Genomic DNA, 24,142 nt, shown 5'->3' on the forward strand with positions numbered 1-24,142 from the left:
CTGTGGCAAATCTTGACTTCTCCTGGGAGGCTCCCAGGTCTGGGCAGCACCTGGCTGCACACGTTGGCCACGGTGATGGTGGCGGTAACCCTCCTGGGGGCTGCCTGAGGCTTCCCACTCCCTTTCCCGGAGCGGCCGGCAGCTGCCAGCGGGGTCTGGGTCGGTAGAGGGGGTGCAGCCTCCCAAGGGAGGTTTGCGCCCACGGTGGGCCCTCCTGTGTCGCAGGGCCAGCCAGGGCCACGGTCGTCTGTGCCGCCGCGTGCCCTGTGCCATTGGCGTGTCTCTGTTCCAGTTTTACGGCTACCTGTCCCAGCAGCAGAACATGATGCAGGACTACGTGCGGACAGGCACCTACCAGCGCGCCATCCTGCAGAACCACACGGACTTCAAGGACAAGGTGAGCGGGCCTGGCCGGGGGAGCGGCTGCTTTCCTCCCCCCTCCCCTGGGCCCCTCTGCCCAGGCCCCAGGTCCCCCGCGCTCTGTCGGTTGTCTCCAGTTGTGTTTTTCTTTGCTCGTTGATTTCATCTTTAATTTTTTCGGATTACAAGAGCAAAGTCTACTTTTTGTGAAAACCCAGTAGGCGCAAAAAAAAAAGCCTCTGTCATTCACCTCCAGAACCAACAGTAAGGGTTTTTTCCAGATTTCCCCCTATGCGTGCATCGGCGTATATAATCTAGAATTGATTAACTAACGGGTTTACAAAATAGGATCTCATTCTGTGTACTCCTCCTGCAGAAAACCTTTCCCCCCCATAACGAGAGGTCTTGGGACGGGCCAGTAAGTCACGCGGATGTACTGTCACTTGTCTGGTTATTTTCTTAGTCGCTTTTAAAATCTTTTTACTGTTACCGAGTAGCATAGACTCGTGACTAAAAAGAAAGAGGGGCTCCTGGCTGCACTTAGGGAGTGCTCATCCCCAGAGAAGCTATAGGCGTGCCTGGAGTCGTCCACGCTGCCTGCGTAGACTGATCGTTGCCCAAACCCTGATCGTTGCCCAAACCGGTCCTTTCTGAATCCGTCCTGAGGGCGTGTAATGGTCTTAACGTCCTAGCAGTCTTCAGAAATCCTGCTCTGCCGCCTTCGGACTCCAGCTAGGGGCGCCCATGTGCTCCAGCCCCGGGGGCGGCCGGCCTGTGTTGCTGGGATGCGGGCCGAAGGGCACGGAGCACACTCGGCCGGGAGGGTCCTGCGGGGAGCGAGCGCCGGGGGACGTGCACGTCCGTTAGGATCACCCTCGCTTCACTAGCGTCCGCTTCTCACCGCCCCCTTCCTCCTCCAGATCGTTCTGGACGTGGGCTGTGGCTCTGGCATCCTCTCGTTTTTTCGCCGCCCAGGCCGGGGCGAGGAAGATCTACGCGGTGGAGGCCAGCACCATGGCCCAGCACGCAGAGGTGAGCGGCCCACGGGGACCCCAGCTTGTCCTCGAGCTCTGTTCCGGCCTGGGGAAGCTGGCCCCGCTGGGAGACCTGACCCCCACATCCGGGGAGCCCGGGCGCAGCGCTTCTCTGTTCTGGTCTCTTGTCTCCCGGAACCACGGGTCAACGGGCTTGCCGGACGGGAGGTGGTGTGTGCCCTCCGTGACGGGGTCGGAGCCAGCTCGGAGCTCTTCAGAGGGGGGACGGCCCCTTGCCCCCGAGGGGCAGCTTGTGCGGTCACACGGACCAGGGTGGGATCGCGGCCCCGCTCCGAGCCCCGCTCCCCGCCTCTGTGGAGTGTGGGTAACAGCAAGCTTTCCTTTCGTTTATGCTGTCGTTTCCTCGTTTCGTTTTCCGTGCGTTGAAACCTTCGTTCACGAGGTTCAGGACCGAAACGCTGCGAAGGGTTAACTGCGAGGCTACCTCCCTCCCCCACCCCGCCTCCCAACTGCCTGGCCCCCCACTCTGGAACGAGGGAGACCTGTGGGGGGGGGGGGCTCTCAGGGCCGCCCCGGGGCTCCGAAAGCCGGCCTGCGTCCTCTGACCGCACGCTGCCACGTTGCCGTGCTCCGGCCCCCCGTGCCGCGTGCCTGGGACTGTCCGTGTCCCCACGTAAAGAGCTCCCTCACCCTCTCGAGTGGCTGCCAGGCATCCCTTTGCCCCGGGGACCGTTGTCCGTTTAGATGCAGCTGGGCTGTCATCGACCTTTGGGCCGCTTCGGTCTTTGCAGCGCAAACACGTGCTCTGCTGAACCCCCCACGCTCTGTCCCCTCTCGTGTGCGGTGACGTGTGTAGGACACGTTCTTAGCACTGGAGTCCCCGGGTTGGAGGGTGTGTCCGAGTTTAGCTTTGGTGGCTGTAGCAAAGCCTCCTCGTCCTGCCTACTCCCATCAGCTGTTGTCCTCGAAGGGTGGAGGTGACATCGGGGGACCAGGGAGCCGCGGCAGGAAAGGCCCCGAGAGAGGGCTGAGGTTGCCGTGAGCTACTCATGGGCCGTGGCTGGCAGTGGCTGTGGCTGGAATGCTGACGAGAGAGGCGGGGGTTTGGTGGCCGTGCGTGGGTGGAAGCCTGCCCCCGAGAGGAAGGGTCTGGTGACGACTCATGGTGTGGCTGGGTGCGGGGACCCCCATGACGCCTCTGGGCCCCCCGCCCCCCCACGCGCCCGCAGGTCTTGGTGAAGAGTAACAACCTCACTGAGCGCATCGTGGTCATCCCCGGGAAGGTGGAGGAAGTCTCGCTCCCCGAGCAGGTGGACATCATCATCTCGGAGCCCATGGGCTACATGCTCTTCAACGAGCGCATGCTCGAGAGCTACCTCCACGCCAAGAAATACCTGAGGCCGGGGGGTGAGTGTCCTTGCCGGCGCAGGTGGCTGCCACAGGGGGTCCCGCCGCAGGGCCCCTGGCTGCTGCTCAGTTGGTACCATTGTGATTCTGTGCCCTGCCTGCTTGCCTTGGCAGCCTGGGGTGCCGGGGGCATCCGGGCCTTTACCCCCAGTCCCTTGCCCACCCCCCCCGGCCAGACCTCCGCCTGCCCTGCCCCCGGACAGCCTCCGGGCCGCCTCTGCTGTCTTAGGTCCTGTGTCGCGGGGACAGTATCTAGCTGGGAGTGGGGGTTGTGGCAGGTGCAGAAGGTACTCTGTGCTGGGCACCTTCCCGAGGAGCCAGCCTTCCGTCTTCGTTCCTGGCGCCACAGACCTCATCCTGGTGTGACAGGCCCCTGAGCTCCGCCGAGCCAGGGAGACGAAGGAGGGAGTTCGTGTGTGTGAGAGAGTGGGCTGGGGGTTCTCGAGCGTCAGAGAGCCGCTGTCTGGCCTGCCCTTCTGTGGCCTCCTGTCTGTGTCGCTGTGCCTGCCTGTCTGCACACCTGGGTCGCAGGCTGTTCATACTTACGCATGTCCCTGGGGTTTATGTGCACGGCCTGGAACGTCTGCTGGTATTTCTGTTTCCGTTCACGGTTTGTGTGTGTGTTTTGAGTATCTCTGTGCAAGCAAGGGGTTGTGTGCACGTGTGGGTGTGTGTGGCACAGGGGGACCCTGGCCAGGGCAGCAGCCGTGGGACAGAACACGGGAAGCTGGTGGACTGGCAGGCCTCGTGGGGGCCAGGGGATGGGTGGTTCTGTGGGGGAAACACCTGCTTTGGTCCTCTGGCCTCCCTGGGTCTGGGCTGCAGGGACTGGCCTCAGGCTGTACTCCCGCCGCTGGGGGCTGTGTTACGGGTGCGCGTGTGGGAAGCCAGGCTGCCGGCGGGGGGGGGAGGTGCTGGTGACCTGGACCCCCTCTCCTCCCTTCCCGTCCTGTAGGATAGACTGAGCTAGCCGGGGGTGGTGCCTCAGCGGAATGGGCTCCTCCTCATGGGGCACGAGCACAGAGGGGCGTCAGGCTCCGGCGGGCAGCCCGCCCGTGACGAGGCTGCGGGCCGGGCCGGCCGCACTGCCCTCCTGCCCCCAGCCTGCGTGTCTTCATCCGTCCCAACATGCTCTTCAGTGGATTGAAGGGAATCCTCTCTCCAGCCACATACGTTTAGGTGCCTCCGGAGCAGGGGCACTTTCCCGTAACGCCCTTGGGGGCTGGCGGTCTCCTCCTGGCCACGTGGCCTGGAGTGTGGCCTCCGAGCCAAAGTCAGGCATCTCCCCCGCCCCATCCCGGTGGCTGTAGCTGAGCCTTCTAGCGGGAAGAGGAGGCAGATTCCTGCCAGTGCCTCAGGGCCCCCCTCTCCTGCATGGAAGGAGGGAGGGAGGCCCGCATCTGGAGGCCAGGTGACCTGGGGCCCTAGACTACCCCAGGGGGGTGGGGCCTCCCAAGCCCTGGCTCTCTCTGCCACTGACTGGGACTCCTCCGTCTGTTTGTGGAGTCACACGGAGGGAGGACCGTGGCCAACCCCCCTTCCCGTGTCAACCCACGTGCCAGACCAGGGTGGCCAGGTGGCTCACCTGTTTGCCAGAGGCCGAGATTCAGCTGAACCCCCCCACCTAGCCTCTAGCCTCATCCGAGGCGCTGACGGCATATTCTAGGGCTTGCCTTCGCCCTGTCCGGAGCGCTTTGCTTCGCTTTCCCTGGCTGCGCACCTGTCCATGGACAGCAGCACTCGAGAGGCACCACCTGGCTGGCTGAGCAGGGACCCGGAGGCCTGGCTGCACCCCAGGCACCACTTGCTTACCCCCCGAGGCTTTGGCAGGTGCCTTCCCACCTCCCGGCCCTGGTAATGGAACACAAGGACAGGCCTTCCTGCTTCCCTGGCTGGCCGGCCAAGTTTCACGAGACCGTGCACGTCAAGTGCTCATCTTGGCCAGTGGCAGAGACGGTGCTCCATATCTTTGTGTCGCACGAATGCACAAATGAATGAATGAGAGGCTGGGAAGTCCCAGGCTTGGGGATCCAGGGGCCATTTGGAAGCTCTGCCAGGCGCTTTGGGATGTTCCACCCTGACGTCAGCACCCCTCCCTGCCCCCCACTCCCAGGAAACATGTTCCCCACCATTGGTGACGTCCATCTGGCACCCTTCACGGATGAACAGCTCTACATGGAGCAGTTCACCAAGGCCAACTTCTGGTGAGTGTGACCTGGGTGTCCTGCCTTCTCAGGGATGGCCCCGCTTCTCTTTTTTTCCGCATCCTCAGTAGGACCCGAAAGACTTGGGCTGGTTGAGGGCCAGCTGGGAGAGAAGGCAGCCTGCCCCACCTGTCTCTCCTGCTACTGGTAACCTTGCTGTGGGAATGGGGGCTCTCTGCAGGTACCAGCCATCCTTCCATGGAGTGGACCTGTCAGCCCTCCGAGGCGCTGCAGTGGACGAGTATTTCCGGCAGCCTGTGGTGGTAAGTGGGGCATTCAAGGCACTATCACAGTTGGCACTAGGCATGGCCTTCCTCTGGGGTGACAAGAGGCGGGCGTGGGCTTTCCTGTTAGGTCTTGTGCAAGCTCTGCAGCCCTAGGAAAGCCGCCGCCCCTCTCTGAGCTCTTGCTTTTGCTGCTACACAGAGCTCTCACACAGGGGTAGTTGGGAATAAAGTGGCAATGCGTGTAGAGTGCTTTAACACACAGTAAGCGTGCAGTACATGCAAACTGCTGTTAGATGAATTGATTCTTGGTGAACTGATTTTGATTGATGTTGAGATTTTTGAACTGATATATAGACCCATGGTTCAAAAATCATAAAAGTATAAACTGAAAGCCTACAGGCAAACAGTATTTCTTAGATATATTTTCAGAAGTTTTATATCTAAATGTGCATATACAAATACACACACACACACACACACACACACACACACACACATATATATAGTCTTTTTTTTTTCTCTCAAAATATAGCATAATCAGCAAACTAGTTTATTTCTGTGTTCAGAGAACATACACTGTATGATTTCAGTCCTTTGAAATTTGTTGACAGTTGCTTCATGCCCACTATGTGATCTCTTTTGGTTAATGTTCTCTCTCTACTTGAAAAAAATGTTTATCAGTTGAGAAGAATGTTGTATTAAGAATTAGGTCATGTTAGTTAATCATATTGGTCAAATCTTGCCTACCTCTACTGAAATGGGGCGGGGTGGGGGGGAGGTTGGGATCTGCTTTTCCTATCACTGATTGTAGATTTCTTTTTCCATTTCTGAGTTTTGGCTTTATGTTTTTTGGCGTTGTGTTATTAGGTGCATACAGATTTAGGACTGTTGTATCTTCCTGTTGCATTGATCCTTTTATTACTATATAAAAAGGGTTCCTTTTTTTTCCTCAAGTAGTACAGGTTGGCCTAAAATATTTTTTTTTTCTTTTTCCTGATAGTAGTTTAGCTACTCTTGCCTTCTTTTGGTTAATCTTTGTACAGTATGTTTTTTTCTTTCTACCTTCAACCTTTTTGTGTCCTTATTACTTAACGTTTGCCTCATGTAAGCAGCATGTATTTTGCATTTGTTTTTTAGTCAGATTGACCTTTTATTTTTGTCTTTCAATTACAACATTGAGACCATTTTACATTTAATGTAATTACTGATCTCTGTGGGTCTAAATTTGTCATCTTTTTCCCTTTATCCTGAATGTTCTTTTAAATTGTTTTGTTATTTTTTGCATTAATAAGGTTACATTATTTCCCCGCACTTGATGTCTTTCACTAGTTTTTGGAGACTCTTGGGCACTGTCTTTTTAAGCACTACCTCTGCCCCATTCTCTTTCTCCTTCCATCCTTTTTTCTCTGCTTCATTTTCACATTTCCTACTGATCCATCTTCCAGTTCTAATCTTCTCTTTTCCATTTAAGCTGATTTTCTAATTCTTAATTTCAGTACTAGGATCTCATTTTGCTTATTTTTTTTATTTTAGTTCTCTGAAATACATTTTTTTCTACCTTTTTTCTTGTACATACTGTAAATCTTTGGTCACTTTCACTATCTGGATGTTCAGTGTATTTGTTTTTTGTTTATATTCTCTTAGTTTTTGGTCTTCATTCTCTTGTTCTGTTTCTTGGTATGCCTGGTCATTGGATACCAGAATGAAAAATTATAGAGGCTCTGGATGATGTCTTTCCTTCCAAGTATTTGTTTTTCTTCAGGCAATTAGCCATATATAGATAGATCACCTTGGTCCTATAAGGCACTTGATATATTTAGAGGCTGCTTTTCAGACTTGACTTTGCTGGTCTACTTCTAGCTTTCCCTGTAAGACAGGCAGTGGTTTTCAAGCATTTTGGTCTCAGTGACCTGTTTTACATTTTTTAAGCCTGTTTACATTCTTAAAAATGGAGGATCCCAAAGAGCTTTTGTTAGTGTTTTAGCTATTGATATACTGTCAATATCTCTTGGTATTAAAAATTAAGCCCAAGAAATTAAAAAATATATATTTATTTAAAAATAACAATAACCTCGGGGCGCCTGGGTGGCTCAGTCGGTTGGGTGTCCGACTTTGGCTCAGGTCATGATCTCGCAGTCCATGAGTTCGAGCCCCGCATCGGGCTCTGTGCTGACAGCTCAGAGCCTGGAGCCTGTTTCAGATTCTGTGTCTCCCTCTCTCTGACCCTCCCCTGTTCATGCTCTGTCTCTCTCTGTCTCAAAAATAAATAAAAGTAAAAAAAAAAAAATTTTTTTAAATAAAAAAAAATAACAATAAGCTCATTGCAGGTTACCATAAATAGCATTTTTAAGGGAAAAAAAAAACTATTTTCCAAAAGTTTTCAGCGAGAACAGTTGGGATTTTTTAGTTTGCAAGTCTCTTTAATGTCTGGCTTCATAGAAGACAGTTGGATTCTGCTTCTGTGTTCAATCGGTTGTGTTTATCACAGGTGAGTGAACCCAAGAAAAAGGCAGAAAACATCTTAGTATTATGAAAATAGCTTTGACCTTGGGAGTGCTCTGGAAGAGACTACATTTGGAGAACTGCTGCTTTAGGGCCTCGCCTGCAGTGGTCTCCATGTAACCACGGTGGGTGCCCCATGGGGGGGGGGGGGTCCCTCGTCCCACCCTCTCAGCACCAGTATGCACCTGAGCCTTTTCTTACTTTTTCAGTGTCTTATAAGTGGCTTTCTGCTTTGGTTCTTTGTCTCTGAGCCCCGCCCCTCCACACAGCTCAGGAATTGGCAAATGCCACAAAGTGAAACTGTATGTAGAACATCCACCTGTGTCTACATTTCCCTTTTGTTTCGTATCTTGACCTCTTGAATCCTAGCTGCCTTGGTAACCCTGAGCCTCCGTTTTGCTTTCCCCACCCAGGGAGGCTGCCGAAAGGTCCTGCCCCAAGGGGAAAGGCACAGGCCAAAACACATCTCCCTTCTCTCTAGGATGTGGGCTCCCAAAGCCGTGGCTGCTCTCGGTACTCTTCAGTGCTTTCAAACCAGGCTGTAGTTTTCCTGTATATTTTATTCAGCTCACACAGTTCTTCTCCAGAGTGTTAGTCTGATGAAAAGCCTTCGTCATAGCTGGGTGTGGACGTGAGCACGTAGTTCTCCAGCTTGCTTTTTAACTAGCGGTTTATCTCGGAGATCTTTCCCCGTCTGTTCTTTCTTCGTTCTTTCGTTAGTTCTCATACAGTCTTTTATGGATGGCACGTTGGTGGTGTAACGAGATGGTTTCCCGAATGTGTCTCTACTCTAGACAACCTAATTACGCGTGTGAGCTTGCAAACGTGCACGTGGATCCGTAGGTTAAATTCCCAGAACGAGTCTTTAATGCCCGTGAAAGGTGGTGATTTTGAGGGCTGTCGCCTCGCTGCCCACCACGGTGGCGTACCGCTTCGTCCTCCCCCAACACGTCTAAGAAGGGAGGGCGAAGTGGGCTTAGCCGAACGGCCTCGAGGCCGTGGCCAGACAGGGAGGGGGGCACAGCTCTCCCCTTCCCGCCTGGCCTCCGTGCCTGAAGCCAAGTCCTGCTGTGGTCTCTCCCAGGATACGTTTGACATCCGGATCCTGATGGCCAAGTCTGTCAAGTACACGGTGAACTTCTTAGAAGCCAAAGAAGGAGATTTGCACAGGTACCGGCACCCGTGCCCCTCCTCCTGAGCCCGGTTCCTGCTGGAGTCTAGGGCCACCACAGACGCCCTCAGGCATCCTGCCCCAGGGCGGTGGGCACGCAGGGGCCCCAGGACACCGCCCCCAGCCACCCCCCTCTGTCGGCAGCCTGTTTGACTTCCCCAGTAATCATTGCCCTTTGCCTTCCAGGATAGAAATCCCATTCAAATTCCACATGCTGCATTCCGGGCTAGTTCACGGTCTGGCTTTCTGGTTTGATGTCGCCTTCATTGGCTCCATGTGAGTACAACCGGAGCAGGCCGCGCTCTCCCCGCTGTCCCGGCCCCAGGACTTCCTGCAGTGACCCCCAGGCCTGGCTGCCTCGGAAGGCTGCCTGGGGACTAGGAGGAAGGACTAGGCCTAGGGGACTAGGTTCCGTGGCCCCTCTGAAAGGCAGTGAGGTCTCACCTTTGAGCCGGAGAGTGTTGTGGGAGGGAGTATCTACCCTGCACTCGGTGGCTGTCCTTCACGGAACCTGGTCTCTGTCTCTCGGCGCAGACATCAGGGTGAGCGGACCCCCTGTGGATCTGTATGTATGCGCGGGCCTGTGCCTGGGACGCCTGGACAGCCAGCCTGTCTTGGCTCCAGGCCCCCGGGGCACCCATCAGAGGTGCCCGTGTAGAGCTCAAGGTGCACAGGGTAGTGGCTCCAGCCTGGTCAAGCGTGCGCCTGTCCTTGCTTGACAGAATGACAGTGTGGCTGTCCACGGCCCCGACGGAGCCCCTGACCCACTGGTACCAGGTCCGGTGCCTGTTCCAGTCACCACTGTTCGCCAAGGCCGGGGACACGCTCTCAGGGACATGTCTGCTTATTGCCAACAAAAGGTGTGAGCTGCCACCTGGGGCTGGGGGAGGCAGGGGTTCCTCTACCCAGCCAGCTCATGGCTGTCCCTCCCCTGCCCTCTCTGCAGACAGAGCTATGACATCAGTATTGTGGCCCAGGTAGACCAGACGGGCTCCAAATCCAGTAACCTCCTGGATCTGAAAAACCCCTTCTTCAGGTAGGATCAGCCCTCGGCCTGAATGCGGGGCGCCCCTCCTGGCCCGCAGCCTCTCACCCCCGCGCCCGGGTCTGTCTGCTGCAGATACACAGGCACGACGCCCTCGCCCCCACCCGGCTCCCACTACACGTCCCCCTCGGAGAACATGTGGAACACGGGCAGCACCTACAACCTCAGCAGCGGGATGGCCGTGGCCGGTGAGCAGCCCCGCGTGGGAGAGGCCGGCGGTGGGGACCCCCGGGGGCAGAGACCCTGTCGCCCAGGCCCTGACCTCTCCCTCTGCGCTCAGGGATGCCGACCGCCTACGACCTGAGCAGTGTTATTGCCGGCGGCTCCAGCGTGGGCCACAACAACCTGATTCCTTTAGGTGAGTGTCCCCCGGGGTCCGGAGGCAACGAGGGGCGGCGTCCAGGAACGTCTGCGCGCTCGGGCTTTCTGCGCCGCGGTGTCTCGACGTCACCTTTTCCTCTTCCTGGGGCTCCTGGCGGAGGCCCTCTGTTCCGTTCCTCTCTGCCTCGCTCTGCAGCCGCTGTGCCCACCCTGCCCACACCCCAGTGACGAGAGTGTGGGCCGGGCCGGGGGCGGTGACGCCGTCTCCCTTCCTTCCTCCCTCCCTCTTGCCGCGCAGCCAACACGGGGATTGTCAATCACACCCACTCCCGGATGGGCTCCATAATGAGCACGGGGATTGTCCAAGGTAACGGCGGGCGGCGGGAGCGGGGTCCCGCGGGTGTGAGTGTGCGGACCCCCGGGCCACCCGCCTGCCCTCTCGCCTGCTCTCTCTCTCTCTGCCTCTGCTGCGGGTCTGGGCGGGCGAGGGGGCGGAGCTGGCCTCTCAGTGCCCGCGCCCGCCCCACAGGGTCCTCCGGCGCCCAGGGCAGCGGCGGCGGCGGCTCCAGTGCCCACTACGCGGTCAACAGCCAGTTCACCATGGGCGGCCCCGCCATCTCGATGGCCTCGCCCATGTCCATCCCGACCAACACCATGCACTACGGGAGCTAGGCCCCTCCGGCGTGGAACAGACTGACAGCACCAGGAAACCAAATGAAGACCCTGCCCACCCACCCCCCTGCCTGGGCGGCTTTCACCCCTGTACCGGAGAAGCCCAAACACCCGGTCACGGCCCTCTTTGCTATGGGAACTCGGACACTTTTTTACACGACATCGCCGCCGCCGCCCCCACTCCACCGCCCACCCACATCTTGGCCCCGAGCGTGTGTCGCTGCCGTATTTTACACGAGATCATGTCGTGGGAGCCCCGTTTCCCCCTCCTGCCCTCCACCCTGACCTGGGTTTGACATCCTCCGTAACAGGCGTGTCCGGGCCTGACAGCTGCAGGCCTGGCGGGGAGGTCGGGGGAGCAGCTGCGCACCCCCCACCCCCCAACGGGTCCCTCGGCGCCGGCCCCCCCCCCCCCCCCCCCCCCCCCGCCTGTCTCCAGGGGGAAGGCGGTCCTGACTGGGCGGGGCCTCCCCTTCTACCAGGCCTTGGTCACAATGGGCGTGACATGCTGCTTTTTTTAATTTTATTTTTTTACGAGAAGAACCAGTGTCAATCCACAGACCCTCTGAGAAACCAGGCCGGCCGGGCCGAGCCAGCAGCCCCTCTCCCCCACTCAGAGGCTCAGTGGTGAGGGGCAGCCCTGCCGAGTCTTCGGGACAGGGGTGGGGCCAGGCCTCTGGAGACCCGAGGCCCCCTCCCACCAAAGGGTTCACCTCACACTTGAATGTACAACCCACCCCGGCTGTCGGGAAGGCCCTCCGTCCTCGGCCCCTGCCTCTTGCTGCTGTCCTGTCCCCGAGCCCCTGCAGGGCCCCTCCCCCACCCCTGCCGAGAGCTAGAGCAGGTGGCCCCGTGGGCCCCAGGCCTGGAGGAAAGGGCCACCGTCAGCCGCTCAGGGCGGACCTGAGAGACCTCGAGGCTCGGTCGTGGAAGGCGTCCTTTTCCCTTGTAGCTCACATTAGGCCTGTGTGTTTCCCCCCACATTTGTAGATGCTCCAGTCCCTCTTACTATGATGGCATTGTGGTCCCTCCCTAGCCTGGGAAGGGGCCTTGCAGGGACCTCTCCCCACCCCCCCACCCCCCCAAAAAACAAAAAAATAAACAAGGAAATGTATGTTTCAGCACAGGCCATTTTCTTCTACTTCTGCTCCCCCGCCCCGTTTCTAACCCCTCCAAACTTGGCCGTGGTGGAGCTCAGGTGAGGAGGCCCCAGGACCTGCTGACCGGGCACCCCGGGAAGGGCAGGCACAGCTGAGGTGGGGGTGGCCCCCTTTGCTCTCCCGACCGTCCCCCCAGGGAAAGCAGAGGCCTAGCGGGCAGCCCGTGGGGGCGATGGCCACACCGGAAGCTCCCTGCTTGGCTGCCCCTTTCCCACCTTTATATAAATTCTCTGAAATCACCTTTGCATAGAAAATAAAAGTGTTTGCTTTGTAAGAAAAGTCTGGAAAGTAGCAGAGCGATCTCGAGGTGTCGAGGGGGCCTTCAGTCCTCATGTGAGGGGCAGGCGGAGGCGTCCCCTCGTGTGGAGCCTGAAAGAGAGAGACTCCTAAGAGCAGCCAGCCCGGTGAGGCCTCCTTCGAGGAGGAGAGGCGGGAAGACCCCTCAGTCACGGCCGGAAACTGGTCCTTACCTGCGGCTCGGGCCCTCCTAGGTCACCTGGGACCTTGGGGTGGGCGGCGGCAGCAGGTTTAGGGGCAGAGACGTGGCCTGGGGTGGAGGCACCAGGGGCTCCAGGGGCAGCGGCTGGAAGAAGTAAAGCTGAACCGAAGCCCCCCAGGGTCAGCGCCGGTGGGGGCCGGTGACGCCCCGACCCCAGGCCCCGCCTCCCGCCCGCCCACCCCCATACCTTACAGCCTGTGGCCAGAAGGGCGTGGAGCAGCACGACCGTGGAGAGCAGCACGGCGGCCACCAACCGCGTGTCCTCTCGGACAACAGGCCAGAGAGTGAACACCAGGCTAGCGGCTGACAGGGCCAGGGCCAGCGCCCCAAACAGCCACTGCAGCCACGGGACAGGGATGAGCCACAGGACCTGGGGGTGACACGGGCAGCTGGCTACCGGGCCGTCCCCACGGCGCCCGCCGCCCCCATCCCCGGGCCACACGTACCACAGTGGGGATGAAGACGAAGAGGGAGTAGCCATAGACGCACACGGTCTCCAGGAAGGTGTAAGGCCCCACGCGCTCCCGGACACGCTTCCGCCACCGCAGGAAGCCCCACAGCGCCAGCGGCACCAGCCAGACGTAGCAGTAGATGGTGACGCCGGCCACGGTCACTACGGGGCACAGGGCAGGGCAGGCAGTCACCACCGCCCCCTCCCCCCCAGCTCCGGGCCCCGCGGCACTCCCAGCCCTGCCCGGGGCTGGGCCTTGCCCTTTCCACTTACCCTTGTGGAACTGGGGGCTGTAGTGGATGGAGGGGTCCCTCCTCTGGGCCAGCACCAGCGTCAGGTTGCCAGTGATGGCCAGGACGAAAGCCAGTGTGGCACAGATCCAGAAGGGGCCTGCGGGCAGGGCACGGTGAAGGGCCCAGCTCTTCCGGGACAGGTGACTTGTCCCGTGTCGACTGTGCTAGGACCCAAGCTTCTTGCCAAGCTCTGAGCTACCCGCCCCGGCCCACCCCCACTCCATCAACCGGACTCGTCCACAGGCCACCAGCGATGACCTGGGGTGGCTGCATCGGGTGCTGGCTCGGTCCCTCCTCTTGACCTTCCGGCAGCCTTTGCCGTAGCTGCTCTCTCCCTTCTGGAAACACTCCACGTGTGCTTTCTAGGCAGGACTCCATGCTCCTGGCTTCCGCGTCACCTCCCCAGCAATTCCTCAACCTCTGTAGCCCCCGATCCCTTTAATGACAGGGACCCGGCTGGGACCCGGCTGGGACCCGGTCCTTAGCCATTCGTCTCCATCTGTGTTCACCCCTTGCGTGATCTTGTGCCCCCTCAGGGCCTTATGTCACCTCTAGGCTAACGACTCCCCAGCTGGCTTCAAATCCGGGTCTGTGCCCTGAACTATAGGCTTATCGTCAACATTTCCACGTGCTGCACATCTAGGCATCTCCCAACTCCAGCCTGGCACGCTTGGGCTCTCCCCTCAAACCCGCCCAGCGTTTCCAGTCACCGACTGACAGTTCCATCCCTCTAGTGGTTCCGGCGAAAATCTAGGCGCCATCGTCGCGTGTCTCCTCCCACCCCGCATCTGGTGCGCCAGCAAATCTTGTCGGCTCCACCTTTGAGACACGTTCCACAGTCCAACCACTGCCCTCCACCGGGGGCCTGGCCCCACCATCCCACACTTGGGCCACGGCACTCACCACCTCCCTGGCCTCCTGGCACCTGCCCTTGCCCCCCCGCCGCGGCCAGAGGAAGCCTACGAGCCCTTAACCGAGACTCCTTCTCCCCGCGGCCTCTGAAGCCTGTCACCTCCGAGACCTCGCGCAGCTCACTCTGCTCCGCGGACAACACTGCCCTGCAGTTCAGGCATGTTCCCACCACAGGCCTACGCTCCCTTCTGGAATCTTTTTCCCCTAGGTCTCCCCAACCCGAACAAGGCCCATTCTCTCCTCCTCAGGGGCCTTCCTTCCCTGACCAACCCACGCAAGACAGCAACGTTCGTGCTCTAAAGCATCCACTGTTCTTCCGAGCCCCACCGCCCTGGGGAGCCTTTTGCAGGTCTGTCTCCCCACACAGAATGTGTGTTTCCCGCTCTCCGGGAGCACCTCTGCCTTCCGCTCGGCTGCGTTCCAGAGACTGGTACTCAGTCCAGCCATGCTGAAGGAATGATCAAGCTGAATGCACACCACCACTCACCGTACAGGTCCGGCCGATTCCGTAGACGGTGCCGTACAAAGTTGTGGCCAGGCCGGGGCAGCAGCGAGCCTTTGATTCGGTCCAGGACCTAGGGACAAGGTGAGGTGCAGAATGGAAGCCTGCATGGGGCCCTTACCCCCCAAGCTCCTGCCCAGCCCTTGGAGGCTCCTTCCTTGCCGACTCCCCATCCCTCTGCCTGAAAGGGCTCAGATGTTCCCCCGGGGTTGGATGGGCTGGAGCCCCTTCCCCTGGCCAGCCTCCATACCCACTGCGTGCTGCCACTCTGAAGGACCCTTCCGGGCCTGCCGTTCTTCTCTCCGCTGCTCCCTCCTCTCAGCTTGGCTGCCCTCAACTGCCTGTCTCACTGCCTCCCCTCCCAGCCCGGGGACACTCAAGTTCTTGGCCTCCTCCTGCCTACATCTCTCTCCACTCTGTGACCTGCCCTGCACCCCAGACTTATCATCTCCCTCCCTGGCACCTCTGACCCATCTTCTTTGCACCAGGTCTGCTGATTCCGCCCATTCCTCTCCTGCTCTAAACCTTTCCTCGACTTCCCAGCACCCTCAGGATAAGACCCGAATTCAGCACAGCACACGAGCCCTTTGTGATCTGGCTTCTGCCTGCCTGTCCCCATCTCACCCTCTCCAGCCAGATCAAGTGACAGCTCCTGTGGCAGTTCGTGCCTTCCCTCACCTTGGGTCCTCTGTATCTGCCGCTCCCTGTGCCTAGGACACAGGCTTCCCATCACTCTACCCAGTTCAGTCTTCCTTCTCCTCGAGGCCTTAAGCCCATCCCTCACTTCCTCCAAGGGGCCCTACTCTAGCCCGTCAGAGCGTGTGTTCACAGGAGCCCCAATCACCCCATAATCCTTACACCGCACCACAGTGACATCTACCAGCCTGGGGGGGGGACTCGTGACCTCCCACCCGGGCACTACCGGCACTCGGCTGCACAGGGAGGGCTCAGTGAACAGTGACTGGACCCCATTATGACTCCAAGCCCTATCCCGCCAGCTTCCAGGGCCTGACCTGGTACGTGTCCACGTCAAAGAAACTCTGATAGTAGCCAAAGGTCCAGAATCCAGGCTGCTGCTTCTCCTGCAGGAGCTGCGCGGCACAGGCTTTCAGTGGCTGCCCTTACAGCCTGGGCAGAGGGTGGGGGCGGGGCGGAGGCAGGGCACGGGCACTTTTGTGACTCACCGCTGTCTTGTCGCTCTCTTCGACCTCTTCCTCGGCTCCATAGCTACCACCTGAGTCCACAGCCACAGCCACGTGCCCCTGTGGGGTCAGCTGACCACTTCCGCTGGTAGTGACCGCATCTGGGGTCTCGGCCAGCAGATTAGAGGCTTCCTCGAACTCTGTCGAGAAGGAATACGAGCCACAGGTAGGTTTTAGGTGTCAGGACAGTCTGGTTTGGCCCATTGCTCATCTGGGGGCCAAGACTCCCAACCGGGGCCACCTAACCCTTCCCTCCAACTACGGTCCCAGCTTCCTAAATTTGGCGGGAGTTAGAAGGTGTGGTCTCGCACGCCTACAACTTAAGCCTGGTGCTGGGATGGGGTCAGGTCTGGGAGAGAAGCTTTGCTTTGAGATCTGAGTTCAGGGTTGGAGCGGGGTTCGAGTCAGGAATGGGTGTCAGGTCGGGGTCAGGGTTCACAGCTGACTGGGGATTCAGATTACACGGCAATCAGATCTTGGGTGGGAGGTTCCGGCCGGCGGAGGGAGTAGGAGCTCGGGCCAGGTCGCGGCCGCACTTACCGTGGAAGGCCAGCTCGTCAGCCGCTGCCATGGTCACCCAGGGGCGTCACCGCATCCCGCTCTGAGGACAGAAGCCAATGACGCCCGCCCCCAACCCAATTAATGCGGTGCCCTCCCTCACCCCACCGATGTCTATCCCTCAGCACCGAGCCCAGCCTGGCAGCTAAGGGCACCGAGCCTCGGGGGGGGGGGGGGGTTGAACTCGCCGCCCCCGCCCCACAGGTGCACCCCGCCCCCCTCACCTGAGGCTCCCTCGGGCGGCGTGGCCCAGACTCTCTGCGCCTGCGCGGCCCGCCTACCCGCCGCAGCCGGCCCCGCTCAAACCAGACAGCAACATCCGGCACCGTGTCCGTCTTCTATCCTCTTCCGACGGGAAGCCACTTCCGGCGCGCTTGACGCTTCCGCAGGAGAGACACCCCCCTTCACCCCCGCCCGGGGCCTTTTCCTTCTCATTCCCGGCGTTTCTCGTCGGAACAGGGACGCCAAGCCGGAAGAGGATGGCGGCGGCCGCTCTGAAAAGATTTTGGTCCCGAAACCGTGAAGACCCTGGGGGCCCAGCGGCCGCGAAGCCCGGCGTGTGGGCGCGGTTGGGTGAGTAGCGGCGGGAGGCGGCGGGGTGGGTGGCCGCAGCGGCCCGCCGTCACCGCGTCTATCCCGCTTCCCTCCCCCCAGGCTCCTGGGCCCGCGTACTGCTCCGAGACTACGCGGAGGCCTGCGGGGACGCGGCGGCGGCGGCGCGGGCCCGGCCCGGGCGGGCGGCCGCGTACGTGGGGCTGCTGGGCGGCGCGGCGGCCTGCTGCGCGCTGGCGCCCGGCGAGGCGGCCTTCGAGGAGGCGCTGCTCGACGCGTCGGGGACCCTCTTGCTGCTGGCCCCGGCCACCCGCAACCGCGTCTCCGAGGGCCACGTGCAGCGGCTGCTCTGGCTTCGGGGCCGCGGCCGCCTCCGCCACGTGAGCCTGGGCCTGTGCTCGCTCGTGTACGAGGCGCCCGTCGACGCCCAGGCCAGCCTCTACCAGGCCCGCTGCCGCTACCTGCAGCCCCGCTGGGCCGACTTCCCGGACCGGATCCTGGACGTGGGCTTCGTGGGCCGCTGGTGGGTGCTGGCCGGCCGCATGCGCGACTGCGACGTTAACGACGACGAGTTCCTCCACCTGCCGGCCCACCTGCGCGTCGTCGGGCCCCATCAGCTGCGCTCCGAGACCAACGAGCGGCTCTTCGACGAGAAGTACGAGCCCGTGGTGCTCACCGACGACCAGGTGGACCAGGCGCTGTGGGAGGAGCAGGTCTTGCAGAAGGAGAAGAAGGACCGACTCGCCCTCAGCCAGGCCGACTCCCTGGTGCGGCCCGAGGGGCCCAGATGAAACCCCGGGCCTGGGTCGGGTCCGGGCTCCGAGCCCCGGCGGCTTGTGTGGCCCGGAGCGCACGGCCGCTGCGAGCCGGGGAAGCAAATGCTGTGCAGAGCGCGCTCTCCCTGCGTTTTCGCCACCTTTCTAGAAGGCCGCTCTCCCTCTCCCCCTCCCCTTGTTCCTTGTTAGCTGAAGCGGTTGCGGAGCCCTCTGGGTCAGGGAGGGCCCAGCGGTAAGACGGTGGAGTTGATCGCTGCGCTGCGAGCGTTCGGTGTGAGCCCTTTGTGTAAATGAACTTTTCGTGGAGTCTCACAGCCCCTCGCCCGAGGGATCCTAGTGTCGAGTGACTCCGGCGCTCTCCTAAGACTATTCAGATTTTTATTTTAAGCTTGGCAACGTTCTTTTCGTTGTCCTAAGTGTCTCTATTTGAAAATAAAGTTAAAAAATTACTAGTCTCAGAGGAAAGTGGGAAAATACCACAGGCATCCTACGCCCCCTGCCCCCAGGGTACCCCAAATGGTAATGTTTGACAGGAAGCCACACCCCACCCGGAGACTGCAGTGGGAGGACTGCAGACTTCACAGGACAGCATTTTGCAAAAACCAACACCAAACTTTTTACCACCTAGGACAGTGATGTCAAAATGACGCAGAAGGGGAAAACATTATTTAATTTGGAATTATTTATGGAATCATAGATTCTGTTTATATTTCAGAAACCCTGAAAACCCAGAATCCTGTGGAATGGGATGTGTTAGTGTACAAAGGTTAGGATGACCCTCCTTTACAGATACAGGAATGAGACTACCTCTGTCACCCGCGTGGTTTGTGGCTGCTTGATAAAACCTTGAGATGAAACAACTGTCGTTGTTGGGATGTTTGTGTTACTGCGTTCGGCCATTTAGTTTTGGTACTTCTAGACCTTCCATTCATGCTCCGGGTGCCGGACACACAGTAATTTTTATGTCCTTATTTTTGGGACAGTGGAGCATCTTGTACGTCAGCATCTTCACTTTACAGCAGAAAAAGTGAGGTTCAAAAAGTCCATTTTTTTCTGAGCACTTGGGTGGCTCAGTCAGTTAGGTGTCCGACTCAGGTCATGATCTCACGGTTCATGGGTTCCAGCCCTGCGTCAGGCTCTGTGCTGCCAGCTCAAAGCCTGGCGCCTGCTTCAGATTCTGTGTCTCCCTCTCTCTGCCCCTATCGTGCTCACGCTTTCTCTCAAAAATAAACAGACATTAAAAAATTTTTAAAGGGGCGCCTGGGTGGCTCAGTCAGTTGAGCGTCCGACTTCGGCTCAGGTCATGATCTCACAGTCCGTGAGTTTGAGCCCCACGTTGGGCTCTGTGCTGACAGCTCAGAGCCTGGAGCCTGTTTCAGATTCTGTGTCTCCATCCCTCTCTGAACCTCCCCCGTTCATGCTGTCTCAAAAAAATCAATAAAGGTTAAAAAATTAAAAAAAAAAAAAATTTAAAAAGTGATTTTTTTTTTCCAAGACTGTGGCAGAGCCAGGATTCAAACTGCAACTCCCAACCCTGTGCCTTAATCCTCGAACTCGGGATGCTATTTTTTGATCCTAACAGCATCCTGCTAGAAATTATTAAATGTTGCTCTCACTAGCCATAGATAAATACACGAATAGAAATTCTGCATACGGAATAAATTTTAAGTGAATATAAAAAAATGCAATAAGCACAAAAGACAAAGGATACTAAGTTATAATCCTATATGATTACCTGCAGAAATTTCTGGGCCTAAATCCTGATGTCTTCGTTAAAGAGATATCGGCCAACTTCAGGGAAAGTTCTAAGACACACTGGCATCCAAGTGAGATGTGTTCCTTAGTATGATCAGAAGTTCTGGAAGAGAACTGCACAGCTTCATTGCTTGAGGTGGTTATTAAATGCCACTTCTGGGGCACCTGAGTGGTTCAGTCGGTTAAGCATCTGACTCGGGCTCAGGTCATGATCTAACGGTTCTTGAGTTTGAGTCCCGCATTGGGCTCTGTGCTGACAGCTCAGAGCCTGGAGCGTATTTTAGATTCTGTGTCTCCCTCTCTCTGCCCCTTCCCTGCTCGTGCTCTCTCGCTCAAAAAAAAAAGAAAAAAAAAATTGAAATAAGAAATAGGGTTTTAATGTTTAAGTCTCAGCTTTCATACTGGTTTTGTAACTGACCGGGGCTAGAACAGTTTCAGAAGAAAAAAGGCGAACAAACTGTAAAGGAAGTAAAACTGATACTGTTTGCAGATAATGTATTATTTACAGAAATCTCTAAAGACCCCATGAAAAAACGGATAGAATAAATGAATTCACTAATGTTGAAAGATACAAAATGCAAGAAGTCTGTTGTATTTCCATACATTAATAATGAACAAATTAAGAAAACAATCTAATTTACAAGTGGATCAAAACAACACCTAGGGGGCGCCTGGGTGGCTCAGTCGGTTAAGCGGCCGACTTCGGCTCAGGTCATGATCTCGCGTTCCGTGAGTTCGAGCCCCGCGTCGGGCTCTGTGCTGACCGCTCGGAGCCTGGAGCCTGTTTCAGATTCTGTGTCTCCCTCTCTCTGACCCTCCCCCGTTCATGCTCTGTCTCTCGGTCTCAAAAATAAATAAATGTTAAAAACAAAAACAAAAAAAACCACCTAGGAATAAATTTAACCAAGAAGGTGAAAGACCTTCCTTAACCAAGGAAGTGAAAACTTTAAGACATTTATGAAAAATCTGAAGACACAGATAAATGTGAAGATATACGGTGCTCATGGATGGGAAGAATATTGTTAAAATGTCCATATTCCCGGGCACCTGGGTGGCTCAGTTGGTTGAGTGTCTGACTTCGGCTCAGGTTTGTGAGTTTGAGCCCCACATCGGGCTCGCTGTGGTCAATGCAGAGCCTGCTTGGGATCCTCTGTCCCCCCTCTCCCACTGATTCTCTTTCTAAAGAAATAAACATTAAAAAAAAAAAAAATCCATATTCCCCCAAACAATCTGCAACCCTACCAAAACTCCAATGGCATTTCACAGGAAAAAAAAAATCCTAAAATTTATAGGGAACCCCAAATAGCCAAAGTAATCTCAGGGAGGAACAAAGCTGGAGGCGTCATGCTTCCTGATGAAGTATGTTGCCAAGGTATAGTATTCAAAACGGCATGGTATCAGTATCATACAGACACAGCTCAATGGAACCAGAGAGCCCAGAAATAAACCTACGAATATATGGTCAATTGATTTATAACAAAGGAGCCAAGAACACACAGTGGGTAGAGAGCAGTCTCTTCAGTAAATGGTGTTGGGAAAACCAGACAACCACATTCAAAAAAAAACGAAACAGGGCCACTATCTTACACCACATACCAAAAGTAATTCAAAATGGATTAAAGAACAGGAGACCTGAAACCATAAAACTAGAAGAGAACATACGCAGGAAGCTCCTTGACATCGGTCTTGGTGACGAATTTTTGGATTTGACACCAAGAGTGCAGGCAACAAAAACAAAAGTGGAACCAAGGCAAACTAAAAAGCCTCTGCATGGCACTCTCAAAAATAAACATTTATTAAGAAAAGGCGGGGGGGGGGGGGGACGCGCCTGAGTGGCACAGTCGGTTAAGCGTCCGACTTCGGCTCAGGTCATCTCACAGTTCGTGAGTTCGAGCCCCGTGTCGGGCTCTGTGCTGACAGCTCGGAGCCTGGAGCCTGCTTTGGATTCGGGGTCTCCCTCTCTCTCTGCCCTTCCCCTGCTCACACTCTTTCTCCCTCATAAATAAATATTAAATGTTAAAAAAAAAAAAAGAAAAAAAACTAACTCAAAAAGATCCATGTTCCCTTTGTTCACTGCAGCATTATTTACGATAGCCAATATATGGAAACACCAGTGAATGATCAGATAAGGACGATGTGATGGATGTAGGATAGAATATTACTGAGCCATAAAAAGTAGGAAACTTTGCCATTTGCAACAACGTGAATGGACCTCGAGAACGTTATGCCAAATAAGTGAACCAAAGACAAATGCCAGGGGAACTCACTTATGTGTGGAATCTAAAAAACAAAAAGACAGAAGAAAAAATAAAACTGGGCTCACGGATACAGAGAAGAGACTGGTGATTGCCAGAGAATGGAGGCAAAAATGAGTAAAGGGGCCAAAAGGTACAAACTTCAAGTCGTAAAATAAGTCATGGGCATATAATATATTGTATAGTGACCATGGTTAATAATATGGTATATTTTGGGGGCGCCTGGGTGGCTCAGTCGGTTAAGCATCTGACTTCAGCTCAGGTCATGATCTCACAGGTCCCTCATAGGGCTCTGTGCTGACAGCTCAGAGCCTGGAGCCTGCTTCGGGTTCTGTCTCCTCTCTCTGCCCCTCCCCACTTGTGCGCTCTCAAAAATAAATAAATGTAAAAAAAAAATTTTTTTTAAAGATCCTCCCTTTCTCTCCCTCTGCCCCTCTGCTTAGCTCATGCTCCCTCTCACTCTCTAAAAGAGAATTAAAAAAAAACAAAACCACTTTTTTTAATATATATTTTTAAAAGCAGGGTTTGAATCTCACCTTCCACACTGCCTAGCTTTGTGACGAACCTAGGACAGGTGGAGCTCCTTATCTGTAAATGGGAAAGGACTCTGCCCAGGGTTGTTAGGAAAAATCAAAAACCACCAGAAAGCACTTGGTACCCGGCATGCATCTGCATTGCAGGTTGTGTCCGCGGATCTCATGGGTGAGGCCGTGGCTCTGAATCTGTGCCCCACAATTACCTGTTACCTGGAAGGGCTGCTGCCCCCGAGCCTTGCAGACAGCCCAGCCTGCAGGGATGGAGCCCGCCCAGGGCTGCCCACGGGGAGGGCTCAGTAAACAGAGGATGGACAGGGCCTGGGACTTGTTCCCCAGAGCCCAAAGACACCTGGATACAATAGGCTCATTTTCTTGAGGCCAGTTCTTGCTTTTTCTTAAAATTTATTTTTTTTAATATTTTTGAGAGAGAGAGAGAGCGCACAAGCTAGGGGGTGGGGGCAGAGAGAGAAAAAGAGGGAGAGAGAGACACGGAGACAGAATCCGAGGCAAGCTCCAGGCTCTGAGCCATCAGCACAGAGCCCGACGCGGGGCTCAAACTCACAAACTGGGAGGTCATGACCTGAACCGAAGCCGGCCACTTAGCCCATTGAGCCACCCAGGTGCCCCTCAGATTTATTCTTAACAAGCTTTAACGATTTCGGCCTTCCCAGCCAGTCCGGGGTTGGCTCCAGGCGCTCGAAGCAGGCTGTTGTAATCAGAGAGGCCAGCAGAGGGCACCGGAGACGGGGCTCAGAGAAGCTGGCTGGCTCCTCCCCAGTGGGAACGGCTAGCCCCCCACTAGCTTTTGTTCTGAGAAGCAGCCGAGGAGGTAGTGCGGTGGGCACACACCCCTCCTTTAGAGCACACGCTGGTCTTTAGAGACGTTGGTAGATGGTGGCCAAGGTCAGGGCTGCAGGGAGGGGCCGCACCCATCCTTCGAACCTGCACCTACCTTGTTAGCTGGAGGCCTGATGCTCCCCCTTGAGACTTCCTGGAGTGCACGGACGGACAGACTGGCAGGGTCGCCTGGTTTGCCTTGGGAGCCCTTCCAGTCCCCTGGTGTTCTGGAAGTTGTATTGAGGCATCCAACGCAGTAGGACCTGGGGTAGCGGAAGGCAAGCGGGGTGCCTAGGGCAGAGGCTTTAAGGAGCTCCCTCCCCGGGGGCAACAGTGCAGGGGCGGCCCCTGGGAGGCAACGCCTCCTTAAGTTCTGCGACGGAGGGGCCTCACTCGGCTGGAGTCCAGACCTCACAGCAAGCTCGGCAGGGATCACCAGAGCGTGCTTTCCAGACTCGCTCCTCCCTGAGGCCACAAGCTTTTCTTAGGTCCGTGCTCACAGCCACAGGTGGAAGCACGTGACTTTTTAAGAGCTCTCAGCCAATCACCCTCGTCCGAATTTAGTTACAGCAGAGGTACCTATTTGGGAGACACCTGAAAGAGGAGAGAGCCAATAGGACGTTAAGGCTTGGGAACGGCCAACAAAGCTCTAAAACTCTTTTGTCTGAAAAATTCCAAACACACAACTATGTCTGAACCTCCACACGTACTCGTCACCCAACTCAACAGCGAAGACTGTGAGCCACGTTTGTATCAGGTGTCCCTTCTTAAGGTTTCCTTTGACAGAGTAGCTTAGTAATGTTTTATTTTTAGTTTTGAGAGAGAGAGAGCACAAGTGGGGAAGGGGCAGACAGAGAGGGAGACAGAAGATCTGCCGTGGGCTCTGCATGGACAGCACAGAGCCCGACGCGGGGCTTGAATTCACAAACCACGACATCAAGTCGGACGCT

The 24,142-nt window shown here is 56.6% G+C and overlaps 3 protein-coding genes across 5 annotated transcripts in view; 2 read left to right on the forward strand and 1 right to left on the reverse strand.

Moving 5' to 3' along the window:
- The window catches only part of CARM1 (coactivator associated arginine methyltransferase 1), a 39,349-nt gene extending 27,011 nt beyond the window's left edge, over positions 1–12,338 (forward strand). Inside the window, 14 exon segments of the mRNA XM_043586550.1 lie at positions 293–397; positions 1,281–1,319; positions 1,321–1,392; positions 2,585–2,762; positions 4,876–4,966; positions 5,148–5,229; positions 8,780–8,865; positions 9,053–9,142; positions 9,589–9,726; positions 9,813–9,902; positions 9,987–10,099; positions 10,192–10,269; positions 10,531–10,599; positions 10,762–12,338. Of these exon segments, the coding sequence (XP_043442485.1) occupies positions 293–397; positions 1,281–1,319; positions 1,321–1,392; positions 2,585–2,762; positions 4,876–4,966; positions 5,148–5,229; positions 8,780–8,865; positions 9,053–9,142; positions 9,589–9,726; positions 9,813–9,902; positions 9,987–10,099; positions 10,192–10,269; positions 10,531–10,599; positions 10,762–10,904 (1,374 nt within the window). The 3' untranslated portion in view covers positions 10,905–12,338.
- On the reverse strand, positions 11,406–16,816 carry YIPF2 (Yip1 domain family member 2). 3 transcript variants are annotated; one of them, XM_043586554.1, is made up of 10 exons: positions 16,706–16,816; positions 16,464–16,524; positions 15,906–16,063; positions 15,735–15,812; positions 14,707–14,794; positions 13,288–13,404; positions 13,010–13,176; positions 12,751–12,933; positions 12,535–12,647; positions 11,406–12,433 (listed from the first exon to the last, which is right to left on the reverse strand). In XM_043586554.1, exons 2-9 carry the CDS (start codon positions 16,492–16,494, stop codon positions 12,552–12,554), a joined length of 918 nt encoding a protein of 305 aa, XP_043442489.1. In that variant the 5' UTR covers positions 16,495–16,524; positions 16,706–16,816; the 3' UTR covers positions 11,406–12,433; positions 12,535–12,551. The 3 variants fall into 3 exon arrangements, with proteins under 3 accessions (XP_043442489.1, XP_043442487.1, XP_043442488.1); XM_043586552.1 differs by having other exon boundaries at positions 12,535–12,662; XM_043586553.1 differs by having other exon boundaries at positions 11,406–12,450; positions 12,535–12,662.
- Positions 16,817–16,819: 3 nt separating this feature from the next.
- TIMM29 (translocase of inner mitochondrial membrane 29) lies at positions 16,820–18,670 on the forward strand. The gene is made up of 2 exons (XM_043586555.1): positions 16,820–17,054; positions 17,136–18,670. Exons 1-2 carry the CDS (start codon positions 16,961–16,963, stop codon positions 17,822–17,824), a joined length of 783 nt encoding a protein of 260 aa, XP_043442490.1. The 5' UTR covers positions 16,820–16,960; the 3' UTR covers positions 17,825–18,670.
- Positions 18,671–24,142: the final 5,472 nt, after the last annotated feature.

Source organism: Prionailurus bengalensis, chromosome A2 (assembly GCF_016509475.1).
Source record: "Prionailurus bengalensis isolate Pbe53 chromosome A2, Fcat_Pben_1.1_paternal_pri, whole genome shotgun sequence".
NCBI lineage: Eukaryota > Metazoa > Chordata > Mammalia > Carnivora > Felidae > Prionailurus > Prionailurus bengalensis.